This window comes from Dermacentor silvarum, chromosome 7 (assembly GCF_013339745.2).
Source record: "Dermacentor silvarum isolate Dsil-2018 chromosome 7, BIME_Dsil_1.4, whole genome shotgun sequence".
Taxonomy (NCBI): Eukaryota; Metazoa; Arthropoda; class Arachnida; order Ixodida; family Ixodidae; genus Dermacentor; species Dermacentor silvarum.
In genome coordinates this window covers 127,620,001-127,636,417 of record NC_051160.1, presented here as the reverse complement: position 1 = coordinate 127,636,417, position 16,417 = coordinate 127,620,001, and the positions used below count along the sequence as shown (strand labels likewise).

The following is a 16,417-nucleotide window of genomic DNA, read 5'->3' as shown; positions in this document are numbered from 1 at the left end:
CAATGCATTATCACGACCTTTTGTACAGGAAACTGGAGTGCCACAGGGTGGGGTGCTGAGTTGCACTCTCTTCATTATAAAAATGAATTCCTTGCGTCTAGGCATCCCACGTAATATGTTTTATTCAACGTACGTGGATGATATGCAGATTGGATTTAAATCATGCAACCTTGCAATCTGTGAGCGGCAGGTTCAACTTGGTCTGAACAAGGTGGCTAAATGGGCAGACGAGAATGGATTCTGCTTAAATCCACAAAAGAGCACCTGCGTCCTTTTTTCTAGAAAGAGAGGACTGTACCCCGACCCCGACATTGACCTGCAAGGACAGCGTCTACCTGTAAAAACGGAACATAAATTCTTAGGCATTATTCTTGACACAAAGCTAACATTCATACCACACCTAAAACATCTAAAAAACAAGTGCATGAAAACAATGAATATTTTAAAAGTGTTGTCACGCACTACATGGGGTAGTGACAGAAAGTGTCTGTTAAATTTGTATAAAAGCCTCATACGAACACGCCTAGACTACGGGGCCATAATTTATCAGTCAGCCACCCCAACCGCGTTGAAGATGCTGGACCCCATCCACCATCTAGGTATTCGCTTGTCTACAGGTGCCTTTAGGACAAGCCCTGTAGAAAGCCTTTACGTGGAATCCAATGAGTGGTCCCTCCACTTGCAGAGGACCTACACAGCTTTCATGTATTTCCTTAGAGTGAATGCAAACAGTGAACATCCCTCATATTCCACCGTAAATGATTTGTCCAGCTCCCACCTCTTTCATAACCGACCTGCAGTAAGAGAGCCCTTCTCGTTGCGTGTGAGAAGTCTGGCTGAGGAAATGGATGTCCCACTCTTTGAACATCGTCTAATGACACCCACTATACAGGTCTCACCGTGGCAGTGGCAGATTGTCGACTGTGATTTGTCCTTTTTACATGTTACGAAGCACGCCCCGGTTGCACACATTCGAATGCATTTCCTCGAACTGCAGTATAAATACTCCTGTCCGGAATTTTACACCGATGCATCAAAGTCTCATGCCGGCGTCTCTTATGCAGCGGTTGGCCCATCATTTTCAGATGCCGACACCCTGCACCCCCAAACGAGCATTTTCACAGCAGAGGCTTATGCAATACTGTCGGCTCTTAAACATATCAAAGAATCGAAAATACCAAAAGCAATCATCTACACAGACTCGCTGAGCGTAGTAAAAGCTTTAAAATCTCTGAAAAGGCACAAAAATCCTGTAATAGTATCGCTTTATTCATTACTATGTAATATTTATGCGTCTGGGCAGCATGTTGTGGTGTGCTGGGTGCCAGGACACCGAGACATCGAGGGAAATGTACTGGCAGACCAGATTGCCACATCCATCGACGCAAAAGCTGGAAACACATCCATGCCTGTCCCTGTTCCCGATATGAAGCCATATCTACGCAAGAGACTTCGAGCCCACTGGCAACGTTTGTGGGACGCCCAGAGTCTAAGCAAACTTCATTTAATTAAGCCTCGCTTAGGGAACTGGCCATCCACCCCGAAATCTAGAAGAAATGATGTCCTATTCTGTAGGCTCAGAATAGGACACACTTACGGCACGCACAATTACTTGTTGTCTGGAGGCGAACCCCCGACCTGTACTAGATGTGGGGAGGTACTTACTGTACTTCACATCCTAGTACAGTGTCCACTACTAGAAGCTGAAAGAAAGAAACACTTTGTCCAAGCCTATAGAGAGAATATACCCCTGCACCCAGCGATGTTTTTACATAATGACCCGGTATTTCAGCACGAATCAGTTATAGCCTTTTTAAGCGACATCGACATTTTGCAAGTTCTTCACCCGAGAGATTCGTAGCAGGGTCCTCTTTCAGAGAACGCTGCTGCGACAGCATTTTGAAATGCACTCTCCTCCAGGCTCTTGCTTCTAAGGGTCTCTGTGAGGCAGTAGTGCCTAGTATCGCTCACAGCTTTTTTATACCATATCATATTCATTGCGCCCCTATCACATCATTGTCATGATCTTATTAATTTTGTCTTTTACGCACCTTTAGTGCGCAGGATTTTAGGCCCCTTTACAGCCACCCTACCCCTACCCACTGTCATTGATCATACCATTGCTCACTCACTACACCACGTCTTGGCGCTCTTTGGCCATAGCTGGCCCTTGCGCCAGAAAACAACATATATCATCATCATCATCTCACCTCAATTGCTGCTTCCGAGATCAGCCTAGTTTCGGTTTCATTCATTACCTCTTTGTTGTCTTCATGTTCATGGCCTAAAGCTGCATATTTGTTTGCGAGAACCAGCCTGAATTGGTCTGCTTTTACCCTTACTGCGTCTAGGTTGGCCTGTTTCTTCTTGACTAATTTTATTCTTTCTTTCTTCAAATTGAGGGAAATCCTAGACCTTACTAACCTATGGTCACTGCGCTTTACCCTCCCTAACACTTCTACATTCTGAACTATGCTGGGATCGGCAGAGAGTATGAAATCTATTTCACTCTTTGTTTCTCCCTTAGGGCTTTTCCAGGTCCACTTCCTGTTGCGCTTCCTGAAGAAGATATTCATTATTTGGAGTCTATTCCTTTCGGCGAATTCTACCAACATCTTTCCTCTAGTGTTCCTAAAACCAATGTCGTAGTTGCCAACTGCTTGTTCAACACCCTGCTTTCCCCCCACTTTTGCATTGAAGTCTCCCATGACTACAGTATGCTGTGTTTTCACTTTTCTCCTTGGTAATTCAGCATCTTCGTAAAACTATTCGATTTCTTCATCGTCGTGACTGGAGTTTGAGGCGTAGGCTTCCACTACCTTCGTTCTATACCTCCCATTCAGCTTTATTACGACGACTGTTACCCTCTCATTAATGAAGAATGATATATTGCAGATTCCATGCACTGTGAAAATCGATGCTTTGCTAAGTATTGCAGAGGTAGGCGGCTATGCAGCATCGTTTTCGGTTGAGCAAGGAGTTACGAGATGGGACAATACAGTAGCGGAAGAAAACATAGTTTGCATTTTCGGTCATGAAACAGTGTAGAACAATAATATATATCTTGTTGTGGTATGACGATCATGACTTGGGAGCTGGGATACGTTGAAGCAAAAGCTCCGTGACTTATTCGGTGAAGCCTCCAGTAGAAAAATTTCGTGTGATGACCAACTATACATAGTGTGTCATGAAGGGTTTAATTGTACAAGTCCGGTAGTATAAAGGTATGTATACCTGTAAATAAGGTCACCATATTACGTCCATTTCATCAGTTTCATGTTTTGGAAACACGCACGAACTTACTAAACTATTTATTATTTTTAGGGTTTTTTCCTCCTGTTTGAAATATTGTGACGTCTTGGTTGGGACGACGTTTAGTAGGCCCGGGAGCTCGTCAGCGAACAAGCGCAGCACATAGGCGATGATGATGATCCCATATATAGGAGAATGTGGCGTACCTTGTCCGACTCCGACATTGAATAATTCACACGTCGGCAGAGTGCAAGGACGTCCTCGATGTAGGAGGTGTGCGACTCGCCCAGGTGTTGTTTGCGAGCATCGAGGCTTTTCTTGGCGAGAGTGGACCGAACGGCCGGTGTGCCGAACACTTCAGGAAGCTGGTGCTTGAAGAGAGTCCAGTCGGTCAATTCGGGCTCGTGGTTAAAGAACCACGTCTTTGCCACGCCAGACAGATAGAAGGAGACATGGCGTAGTTTATTAACATCATCCCAGTGATTGGCAGAACTGACTCGCTCATAATCGTCCAGCCAGTCTTCGACATCCTCTCCGCGAATACCAGCGAAGAGATGGGGGTCACGCTGGGCGCTGTTGATGATAAAGGAAGGAGGCACTTGCGATGTCGGAATGGTGGCAATAGGGGCGCCAGGCTGCACGTCCTGTGGCATGTTAGCTGACGGTGGGCGCAAGCGGCGACCTGAGCGAAGCTCCAGGAGGCAGACCGGACGGCCAGAGGACGTAGGACCGAAGAGCACACTCCACCACTTGTGACGTCTTGGTTGGGACGACGTTTATTAGGCCCGGGAGCTCGTCAGCGAACAAGCGCAGCACATAGGCAATGATGATGATCACATATATAGGACAAGAGAAGGATAGGTAAAATTGTGAGGATGATGATGATAACATACAGATGAGGAAGTTGTGCGTAATAAACGCGCACAATATGTTTGAATATGTGTTTGTTTTCTCACTAAGTGTGCGTGCTGGCCTGCGTGCCGCACTGTATTTGGAGCAACGGCCTTTGTCAAAGCCTGTGGCTTTTACTCCTGTTTCTGTTCCTTCTGTTCTGTTTTTGTTACAGAAAGAAACAAATAAATAAAGAAAGAAAACAAATATCGCTGCCAAGAAACAGCAGCTAACTCGAGCCCAATTATCTCCAGAGTAATACCTGTAACACAGGATGTGCTGGAGCTGTGCCGTAAAGCTGACAGTGACATGCCAGAGTCTGACAAGGTTGGCGACGTCCTGAAGGGAATAGCGGATGAGGCATTCAAATGTGCCGTAAAGCTGACAGTGACACGTCAGAGTCTTATAAGGTTGGCGATTTCCTGAAGGGGATAGCGGATGAGGCATTCAATCTGCACATGTCCATAAATTGTGCTAGCGTTAATGCCATAATCGAGGAGTGCTGGCGCTTTGAGCAGGCCAATAGTCGCCGTATTAAACCACCGTTCGCCCGGCTTCCCTAGACCGCGACGACGTCTAAGTGTGAAGACAGCCGGCCATATCACCTCTCACTACCTTCAGCGCAATTGATGAGGATTAATCATCATCATCACCATTATAAGGCTATATTTTATGTCCACTGCAGGACGAAGGCCTCTCCCTGCTATCTCCAATTACCCCTGTCTTGCGCTAGCGTATTCCAACTTGCGCCTGAAAATTTTCTAACTTCATCATCCCATCTGGTTTTCTGCCGACCTCGACTGCACTTCCCTTCTCTCGGTATCCATTCTGTAACCCTAATGGTCCACCGGTTATCCATTCTATGCATTACATGGCCTGCCCCGCTCCATTTCTTTCGCTTAATGTCAACTAGAATATCGGCTATCCCTGTTTGTTCTCTGATCCACACCGCTCTCTTCGTGTCTCTAAACGTTAGTCCTAAGATTTTTCGTTCCATCGCTCTTTGTGCGGTCGTTAGCTTGTTCTCGAGCTTCTTCGTTAACCTCCAAGTTTCTGCCCCATATGTTAGCACCGGTAGAATGCAATGATTGTACACTTTTCTTTTCAACGACAGTGGTAAGCTCCCAGTCAGGATTTGGCAATGCCTGCCGTATGTACTTCAACCCAATTTTATTCTTCTGTAAATTTCTTTCTCGCGATCAGAGAGAGAGCAAGGAGAGGAAAGGCAATGAGGTCAACCAGAAGAGCATTCGGTTTGCTACCCTGCACTAGGGGTAAGGGAAAGTGGGGAATAGAAAGAGAAAAATAGGGAGAGAATGAGCACTGAGTACATGTGGGACGATGTACAGGGACACTGTAGGCGGTCTCTTAAACCGGTGCACTTCAAATACTCTACTAATACACGCATCGCTTTTTGTGCCAGTGACGGGTGTAGCCACGGTCCGAGTATCTTTGACTCAGAGAACGGTCTCGAGTCCAGGCGGTTTAAAGTTGTCCTGAGAGAGAGGCGTTGTACGTCGTAGCGAGGACAGGTACACAATCAGGTGATCAGGGTCCCCTGTGAGTATTGACCTAGATAAACGTACTCATTTACAGACTCTAGAGGCTGACTGGCGATTCTGAATTCTTGTTCCCTTGCCAGGCTATTGAACATTATCTTTGTCTTCTGCATATTCATCTTAAACCCAATTCTACCCACCGCCAAATCGGAGCGATTGCTCCAGTTAGCCTCTTTTACCAGTTCCAACGCCGGCCACTTGACAATAACTTCAAGCGCACAAGAAGACGAGGACGGTCAAAGGAGACATGCGAGGGCTAACTTGCAACAATTTATTCAGACCCGCGAAGCGTGGAATATAAAGTTATTTTTGTGGCTGAACATCGCACAAGCGCAGTTAGCAAAACAATCCGTGACGATAGAAGTATTGTAGTTTCTAAGTTAAAGAAATCGACGACTTCGACACCCAGTTATACCCTCAACTATCAATTATCTCTGTCGCGATAATTTCACGCGTCAATTTCACGGTGACTTGAACGCGCCAGTGGTTTCACTCATCCAAGCCAGTGTGCGAAACGAACTCCCGAATCCCGGGGTTTACGTTGTTTCTGCCGTGGTCAGTCCTACGTCCGCTTCTGGGGCGCCGACATCATTCCCTTGTTATCAACGGTTCACTCCACAATCTGAGAACGCCGCTGATAGAATAACTGAAGACGATCTGAATATCTGCTTGAAGTGCCGCCGTGTCGGTCACGTTCCTCGCTACTGTAACAACCACTGGTCGTTCCCGCAACCTACTCCATCCTTTGCCCATTCTCGCCGCTTTAAGCGTAGCCCTTTGGAGCCACTATATGCCACACACCGACGCAATCCCGACGCTGCCACAGCATGGTTCAGCCGCGTGCCGTCACCGAGAGGGGCCCCGTCGCGTTCTAAACCTTTCCGCGCTCCGTCCTCGCGCTCCGCTCCACCTGACCGCACGACGTGACCGAACATCCGTGGCTCCTTCACTCTGGAAAACTAGACGATGCAGCGCCCGGAGGTAATGCTGCATACACAACTCAGCTCCAGGTCATCTAGTTACTCTGCGGAGTCGACGATGTATGTTGGCCGTTGACCTTGTTGGCGTGATCATCTCTGCACATGTCGACATCGGAGCTCATATTTTTGTCATGAGGTCTGCCCAACACCGTCGCCTCAAGAAGGTGGTTACACTTACCTGTATCCCGCCTATAAGAGTGGCCGATGGAGGAGCTCCTGCTGTCCTTCGAATATGCACCGCCCTCATCACCATCGGCAGTCAACAGACTTCTGTTTTATTTGCCGTTCTTGAGCAATCTCTTTATTCCGTTATAATTGCTATGGACTGCTGTTTTATTTGCCGTTCTTGAGCAATGTTCGTATCCTGTTATGATTGGTATGGGCTTCCTAACAACTTATTCTGCGTTGATATACTGTCCGACTATGCACAGCCCAGCCTATGCTTCAACCATGCCTTCGTCCCGTGTCTGCTCTGTCGTCTATGTGCGAGGTCTGTCTGAGGGGCCGCGGCCGTTTGGTGGCGGTACTGTTTTTGGATCAGCACAGAACGAGCCCATGAAAAATTGCGACGTACAAGACGCTAACAGCATCGCTGTAATATATAAATAATCATGACCATATAAAGCCAACAATGAAGTCAAGGAAAGCGTCGGAGAAATTAGCAGTGGCGTAAACTGAAATGTAGACAGTAATAAATAAAATGGAAATGCGAGTGGACGAAAAGATAACTTGGCACCGGTGGGAGCCGAACCCACCGCAAACGAATCAGTAGGCGGCGTGTAAGCAGTGCTGATGTATGTTGAAGCTGCATGCTCCGTAGGCGACGAGGCATCACAGGTTAATTCGACGCGAAAGAGCAACTATGTCCGTAAACTGCGTCGTCGCCTCAGAAGAACACCTACTCCGCCTACATCAGGCTACACCGCGTTGGAGCCTTCGCTGCGCTGAGGCTGCCGAAGCACTCACTGTCGGCGTTCGTTAGTGTCATGGTGCAGTACTTCGCCTCACCGCTCGTAGATGGCGGCGCCATCCCAGTCAAGAGCGCCTATTTTACGTGTTCGCGCCGACATCACACCGTTACAGGAAGTTGATCGAGGACCCCGGTATAAAACACTTTCGTGTTAAAAAGCGCGCATATTCTACCTGCTGAGAAATTCGCTGTGAACTAAGGTTTCGCATCCGCTCTGCGACCGAAAAAGCAGCGGGAAATAATGTTACCCCTGGCTGCGTGTGTCCTGCATGCATTGGCAGCCCGGTTCGATGACGTGATCCCACGTACCAATCAATCGTTGCTGGTTGATTCCTTTCCCTGTGCCTTCCCTGCGTCATTTGCACAGTTTTGTGGGCAAAATCACGGACCTTTGAAACGCATTACGAGGTAAGAGCGAGTTAGAAACATGGAGCCTCACACAGCAAAAAAAAAAAAAAAAATCACACATTAAAATGGGAAAAGAAATTATGTGACTGGAATATATAGAACGGATCTACAAGGAAACTTTCTTCACCTTGCAGGCATCCGCAGAACTGATTTGTCATATTCAGCGTCTCGGTGTTTAGAATTGTGGAATAAATTGTTCGGAAGTACGAATATCTGGGTGGGGATTGATGTGGGTAGATGTGCTGAATGGTGACGGCCAAGAAAAAAAGAAATGAAAACTCAACGGAACGGAAGAGACAGTGAATACAAGAGTCCACTCAAAACTCAAGTGTTTATCAACAAGCGAAAGAATATGTACCACCACGTCGTCAAACAAAATCGAAATTATGAAGTTACTCATTAAAACAAATTCTTTTTCGTGCAATGCCAATGATGGATGACGGATACAATCATAATTGTCGTTGCGTATGCGCCATAGCTCGATCAATTAACGTGTTGCCTTGTTATGAAGCCTGACGCTGCCGTTTTGAGGCAGCGTTATGAAACGCAGGTGCGCATCGACGCTTTTTTTGCTGCGCTAAGCTAAGCGTTACTGTGTGATGGTTAGGTGAACATGAATGACTCTTGATTCCTCATTGTGAGGTTAAGGGAGCCCGATATTACTATGTATTGCAGTGTTAAGCAGACTGTATTTTATGTCCTTAAGTAATACAAAACCTCCCCTAATTTTATCTTATCACGAGACCTTCCTTTTATCTAAATTGCCATCAGTATTTGGGCCCATGATGGCACCCAGCGATGGTGTCGGCTACGCCTCTTCGCATGAGAAATGTAGAAATAAGCACATGTCATAGAACGTCACTAAGGTAAGAAAACACACAATAAGACGACATAAGCGTAACTACTCAAAGAACAAAATGCCGCAACAGAGAAAACAGATTAAAATATCACAAAAACGACAGGTACATTACAGTTACGTAGCACGCCGCATACTACTGTTTTCTTAGAAGACGTTGTCATTAGCAATGTATGTGCCTCGCAAGTTCTGCTAGCCACGCGGAACCATACGACATTCCTGGCACCACGTGATACGGCAACGAATTTTACTCTGTGATACTTCCATATTTAACGTTGCCAGGCTGACTTTCCAGCTCGGCGCTTGTTATGTCCAGTCACTAATAATAAGCAGCAAACGAAAGGCCTCGAACTAATGTAATAATTACTGTGGAATCCTGCGTATGTAAAAAAAATTTACAAACGCCAATCAAGCCGCGACTAAACCCAAGGATTCCCAAACTAAACCATAGATTCCAACAGACGCGCATCACTAATTAAGGCACGAGTGCATCATCATTCGATTCCAGTAGTAAGTCATCAATTGGTTATGTGATGCAATGGTTGTATATAGGGGCGCATGACTGGTCAGTACATTAATCACAAGGGATAAAGGGCGCGATAGAAAACAAAGCTAAGTCGGCGAGTACTTGAGATGGCAGTGCAATACGGTGGTATTCGGGGTTACCTGTTTTCGAGGAGTCGTACAGAGGATCGTCGTTCTTCCGCTTTACAGGTGGTCATATCTCCAGATTGAATCCAACCAACGGGTTCCCGACGAGCTCCAAGCCTACGCTGCCGGTGCTGTTGAGGCCCACCTCACGCGGCAGCTGATAGAGTACCAGTGGACGAATATGTTCGGACGGTACTGCGAAAACCAGACTGCCTACTGCGACAAGCTCACGCAGTTCTTCGCAGATAACGTCAAGTACTCTCAAGAGCAACAGCACCTTTTGAGAAAGAATGACTCCTTCTGGAATATGGTATCACCGTGTTCTCTTTTTCTTAACATATCTGACGAATTCCGTTGAAATAGCTATAAATTGTGGTCAAACTGTTAAGTTTCAATATAATGTTCGTCTGCGATGGGTGAAACCAAGAAAACATTGGCAGTTCAGTAAATTTCGTTAAACTGCCACAAAATTGAACCAGAGTGCAAGAAATACCTTTCGTTGTTTTAATCGCTTTTGATCTTCCTGCTTGAGTCGCGGATCCCAATAGTTCAGTGTTTATGCGTTTGTAATTTACAGCAGCTCTTATTTAATACTCATGTCATAACTTTTTTTCCCTTCAGCGGAACTGCACAGCGTTTTGCAGCGTCAAACTTTTAGATGTTCGAATCGCAGGTGTATCTTCAAATGAAGCAACTGGCGGGCCTCAGCGATTCCTTCGAAAACGAGCAGCTTGATTTTTCCAATGAAGTCACCGGTGCTTCACGAATGCTGTAAGTATATGTATATATGGAAACTACGAGTGCATTACTTTATAATAAAATTTGCTTGCGCTCCCTACAAGTCACGCCTCTTTACATATGAGCACTGGATCTAACTGACGGTAGGTTTCTTCAGCAGTGACCCCTATAGAGCGTCTTATTAGCTAACTTTAGCGACTTGTACTTGTGCTTAGCGGCAGAAATTGTAGAGCTGGTGGCGTTTGATAGCAGGACCATTCACCATTTCTTTTCTACGCCTGTGGTGGTCATCATCTCAAAAGTACGCTGCTTAGCCATACGCTCGTGCTTCGCATTATTCGCAGACGTCATTAGCATACATTATACGGTTTTCACTTCACACGAGGGTTTTGAATGACGTCAAACCCTTTCGTAGCAGCTGCAAACCTCATCTTTACCGGAACGCGTCGGATGGTGTTCCCATTGTTCACACGCGCCTTATCATCTATCATGTGGTTTTGATGCTTGTTTTGTGGTTTTTCTTTTGAAAACGAGTGCTGAGCTGTATGCTGTGTGCCTGATTTCAAAGGAGATATGCTGTTCGTATTCAATTTTTAGCCTGGCGTTTTTTCTTACGCCAACGACTCAAAAATTTCCTCGGCTGGTAGACGTATACACGTTCGCTGTAAAAAAGCTGATCAGAAATGAACATTCCACAATATATTTTATCATCGACATACAGGGCAGAGAGAGAGAGAGATAAATTGGATGGGAAAGACAGGGAGGTCAACCGGAAGGTAGATATCCAGCTTGCTACCCTGCACTGGGGAAGGGGTAAGGGGAGACAAAGATAACGAAAAATGCACACACATAGAAAGAGAGGGAGATCAGAAAAAAAAACACACACGCACACAAACAAAGGAACTCAGGAGCGTCACAGTCGTTCAAGCAGGTCACTTGTCCGGAGGAACCTCAGCAGCGCGCTCATCGCCTTCTGGTGTGAAGATGGCATCAGCCGGCACTCTAAGCGCAGATATTTACGAGTACATGATACGTTAGAAGAAGCAAAAAACAATGAATTTTACGGTAAACCCATACAGTCACCTTTATACGTGGATGCGCGCGCACGTCATGTATCAGATATGTCTTAGGATCAAGGCAAGAGATAGAGAGAGAAAGCAAAGGGAAGTAGGCAGGGAAGCAAACCACAGGAGCCAATTTTGCAAGGGACATCCAGGCTAAAACAGCCTGCAGATGATCGAACAAAAGCGTGTCGATAACAGCTGGCAAGCTTACCATCTTGTAAATGCAATGCCGATGATCTGCAATGAATGTTTGAGGAAAGTAGAAATATTCTAATACAAACAAGCTGGCTGACAAATTGAAGGCACGTTAGCTTGCTGACTATGCTATCGTATTATCACTGTAGTATTTTTCTGAGCTACATTCAAGTATTTTATTTGTCATCATTTGTTCCAACTCCTAAAGGTCTTAACGTCGATGCTATAAGGCAGGTAGCAGAAAGTGGGTATGCGTTGGCACCAGTTTGTCCAGCACTCCGTACTAGTGAATGGCGGCTTGCATGTACCTGAAAAGTAAAGTATGTAATCGTTATACATTGCGTATTTTGTTCACCTGTGGGCTGATATTCTCGATGAGACTTGCCGTCAATCACTTGCAGCGCACGACAACGGGAAAAATGGAGACGCTGCAAGTTTTGATCACGAAACAAGTAGCCTTATAGACTAACCGGAAGAACTGGAGCTGTCGAGGTCATGTAATGCGTAGAATAGACAATCGTATTTTACTGACAACACGTACATTAAAAGAAGGAAAAGGCGCTATTGAAGCTTGGGCGATGTTAAAAATTGGGAATCCAGGACATTGTTTGCTTGACGCTGTGTTGAGGTAAATGGATACATCGGGGAGAGGCTTTTCTCTTTCTTTGATCATAGGTGGGCTGACGATGTTGAAATATTTTCGAAGCAATCTTAAATTAGCTATAGTTTCCTCTTTACTGGGATCATTTGCAGTACAAACCTACAGGACGCCACGAGCGTAGTCGTTGGTTAAATTAAGGTGTCACGAAATGCTCTGACTTTGCTTTGCATTTGCGTTGTTGCTTAGTATGCTGCCAACATTTATTGAGCCTATTCTTGTATCGATGGACGAGTGCGTTGAACAGACCGAAACCTCACTAGGAGGCGATACAAAATTTAGAAAACAGTTACGTTTATTTGCTTATTGTGCGAGTACCTACAACGCCCTATAGGGTATTTTTGTAGAGGCGAACAAAACCGCAAAGTGCATTGAGGGATGAGACCACACACACAAAACACCTACACATAATCCAGGCACACCTTGGAGCACCTATTGCAAGTGCACATCTAGTATGGGTCCATATATGACTTCCCTCGTTGAGCCTTCTGGCGATTTTAATGGTGATGTGCTGTTATGAACACCGACAGGTGTTGGTGTTGGTGAAATGTTTCACCTGTTGACTGTCTTTACATTGTTTGGCCGAAAAATTGCCGACATGCAGAAGTACTAAAATTTTCACTGACGAAACAGCGGAGAAGCACTACCTTGCTGAGGAAAACAATTCCCACTCTAATTTTTGCTAGCTTGCTTTTTATTCCCTCGCTACCATGCAATAAATGTATAATGATACGCAACCAGTGGAGAACCTCAATTAGTATAGCGCAAAAAAGCAATGAAGTGGTGTATTGCCTACCGTGTTTCTTGTGCTATATTCATCAGGTGTGCGTAACCTTTATCACTGGTATTTACCAACGCTACAGGTACCTCAACGCCATGGCAGACATCCAAGACTTGGAACATGTTTTAGGACGAAACTCAAACTTCTACTCTATCGACAAGATACTAGCCTGCTCAGCGCTTGTCAAAATCGTCGGCAACTTCAAGACCTCTACTTCGCTCACAGCACCTGGTTCCTCTATAGGTCAATGCTACGTGTCCAGAAGAAGTACATTTTGCCATGGCACCAAACAGCTGCAAAGACTGCACCGGGTGAGCAAAACCACACTTGCTCGATTCGACGTCACCGACAGTATTGTGGGTGGCTAGCACATTCAGGTTGCCAGTTTTCGTCGCGAATGAAATGTGCCTGAAGCCTGATGGTCTCCCCGCAAAGCAGACTCCACGGATTTGCCTAGTGAGGTGGCGCCCAGGAAAATGTAGAATTTGCTCTTGTTCGTTATGGCTGGGGCGCAAGTTCGTTTGCATATAGGATGATGGCTTCTAGTAATTGTAACTGGCCACCCCTTCCTGCGGGCATGTTCCCTTGAATTCAGTCTGACACCTTTGAGCAGGAATACGTTTGCAGTTGAGAAAGACCAGCCAACTTAAAACTCTACGTACGCTTAGTATGATGAGGCTGCTTCTACGGCAGTGATTGCCATTAGGAAATGACGAAACGTTAATAATATCGGCAGAACCCATCTCGCGATGGCTCTCGACGGTAATGGGTTTAGCGTCGAATCAATAAAATGACTGAACGTATTCATCATCATCATCAGCCTATATTTTATGTCCACTGCAGGAAGAAGGCTTCTCCCTGTGATCTCCAATTACCCCTGTCTTGCGCTAGCGTATTCCAACTTGCGCCTGCAAATTTCCTAACTTCATCACCCCATCTGGTTTTCTGCCGACCTCAACCGCGCTTCCCTTCTCTTGGTATCCATTATGTAAAACCAATAGTTCACCGGTTATCCATCCTACGCATTACATGGCCTTCCCAGCTCCATTTCTTCCGCTTAATGTCAACTAGGATATCAGCTATCCCCGTTTGTTCTCTGATCCACACCGCTCTCTTCTTGTCTCTTAACGTTAGTCCTATGATTTTTCGTTCCATTGCTCTTTGTGCGGTCCTTAATTTGTTCTCGAGCTTCTTTGTTAACCTCCAAGTTTCGGCCCCATATTTTAGCACCGGTAGAATGCAATGATTGTACACTTTTCTTTTCAACGACAGTGGTAAGCTCCCAGTCAGGATTTGGCAATGCCTGCCGTATGCACTCCAACCCAATTTTATTCTTCTGTAAATTTCTTGCTCATGATCAGGGTCCCCTGTGAATGATTGACCTAGATAAACGTACTCCTTTACAGACTCTAGAGGCTGACAGGCGATCCTGAATAAGAACCCTTGCCAGACTATTGAGCATTATCTTTTTCTTCTGCATATTCATCTTGAAACCAATTCTTACATTTTCTCGATTAAGGTCCTCAATCATTTGGTGTAATTCGTCTCCATTGTTGCTGAATAGGAGGATGTCATCTGCAAACCGACGGTTGCTGAGATATTCGCCGTTGATCCTCACTCCTAAGCCTTCCCAGTCTAAGAGCTTGAATACTTCTAAGCATGTAGTGAATAGCATTGGAGAGATTGTGTCTCCTTGCCTGACCCCTTTCTTGATAGGTAACTTTCTACTTTTCTTGTGGAGAGCCAAGGTAGCTGTGGAGTCCTTGTAGATATATGCTAAGATATTCACGTATACCTCCTGTACTCCTTGATTACGCAATGCCTCTATGACTGCTGGTATCTCTACTGAATCAAATGCCTTTTCATAATCTATGAAAGCCATATAGAGAGATTGATTGTACTCCTCAGATTTCGCGATTACCTGATTGATGATACGGATATGATTCATGGTATAGAATATCCCTTCCTGAAGCCAGCCTGTTCTCTTGGTTGGCTGAAATCAAGTGTTGCCCTGATTCTATTGGAAATTATCTTGGTGAATATCTTTTACAATACTGAAAGCAAGTTAATGGGTCTATAATAATTCAATTCTTTAACGTCTCCCTTCTTATCGATTAGTATAATGTTGGCGTTCTTCCAGCTCTCTGGTACATTTGAAGTTGTGAGGCATTGCGTGTAAAGGGCCGTAAGCTTTTCAAGCATTTCAAGCACAATATCTCTTCCATCATTGATTAAATATTTGATTAAATGCGACTGAACGTATTACCACTGTCGAAACGAGTTATGTAGGAAGCGTGCACTGCAACGGGACTCCTCTTTCGCGCTTTCCGAAGAACATGCGGCGCCCTCTAGCGGAGCCACCGCGAAGCCTGTGCATGTCCTGCGAAATGCGTGGCGCGCCGGTGCCTGCGAACGCTGAGAAACGCGTCATAGGGCAACCGGTCATTTCTCTCGCGCTTCTTTCAGGACACGCTGCGCCGTCTACTGGCACTACCGAAACGTCGCGCGTGGCCTCTGAGACGCCAAGCGTGGCGTGCCGGGGAGTGCGCATGCTGAGAATTGTTCCATCGCTTGCCGCCCACTCCGTGGCACATGCAAAGTTACCCATGTTATATAGAGGCGCATTGAAGGGTGGCACATACCCAGTGCATTCACGGAACAGCTGAGAAAAGCGTTGGCGTGAAAGACGTTTATTGAAAAGCTGCACGTACTCAGTGAATTTGTGGTGCAGCCTCCTAAGTAGCCGGGCTGTGGTCCTTGATGAAGCCGTGTGACGCGAATTAGATTCGGCACAGCATCGGAGAAATTTAAGGGATCTTTTTTTGATCATGGACGCCCACTGGCGCATATCAAGTTACTCAAGTCGGCACTATAATAGCCGTCTCACACCGGCACACATGGAAGGCCTTCCAGTCGACGGCCTTCAAAACACCACAACTCTGTCTACTCAAAGGAGTTGTATGGCTGCTACGCGGCACTATTTCAGGCATTTGAGTGGTTCAGGGGCTTCTCGCAAAAAATGTGTGGCGCTGCGGATGTTTATTTTCGTTTCCGTGTCGTCAAAAGTTAAATAATATTAAACTGACTTAAAAGCACAAACATTTATTTTATTTTGATTAGACATTTAAATAAATTGTTTATACATTGTTATACATATATGTTTAGTTTTTAAGTTGCTGAGTAGCGAAACTGTCGCAACGCTTGCGCTGCTCGATGCGGCTGCCGTCGCTCGAAGGCCATCGGGGTTTCGACAGAGTTGTACGGCGTTGACTCGATAGACTATTGACTTGGCGGCCTTCGAAACCGCCCGTGTAGCAGCTCGAACTTGACCTTTGAGTCAACGGACTATCGGTTGGAAGGCCTTCCAAACGCCCGTGTGACACGGGTATAAGCAGCCGAGTGTGGAGAAAGAAG

General features: G+C 45.8%; 1 protein-coding gene across 1 annotated transcript in view; it reads left to right on the top strand.

Annotated features, from left to right (window-relative positions):
• The first annotated feature begins 10,261 nt into the window (after positions 1 to 10,261).
• The window catches only part of LOC119459163 (putative phospholipase B-like 2), a 39,675-nt gene continuing 33,519 nt past the window's right edge, over positions 10,262 to 16,417 (top strand). Inside the window, exons 1-2 of the mRNA XM_037720990.2 lie at positions 10,262 to 10,338; positions 13,086 to 13,314. Of these exons, the coding sequence (XP_037576918.1) occupies positions 13,251 to 13,314 (64 nt within the window). The 5' untranslated portion in view covers positions 10,262 to 10,338; positions 13,086 to 13,250. The remainder of the gene's footprint in view (positions 10,339 to 13,085; positions 13,315 to 16,417) is intronic.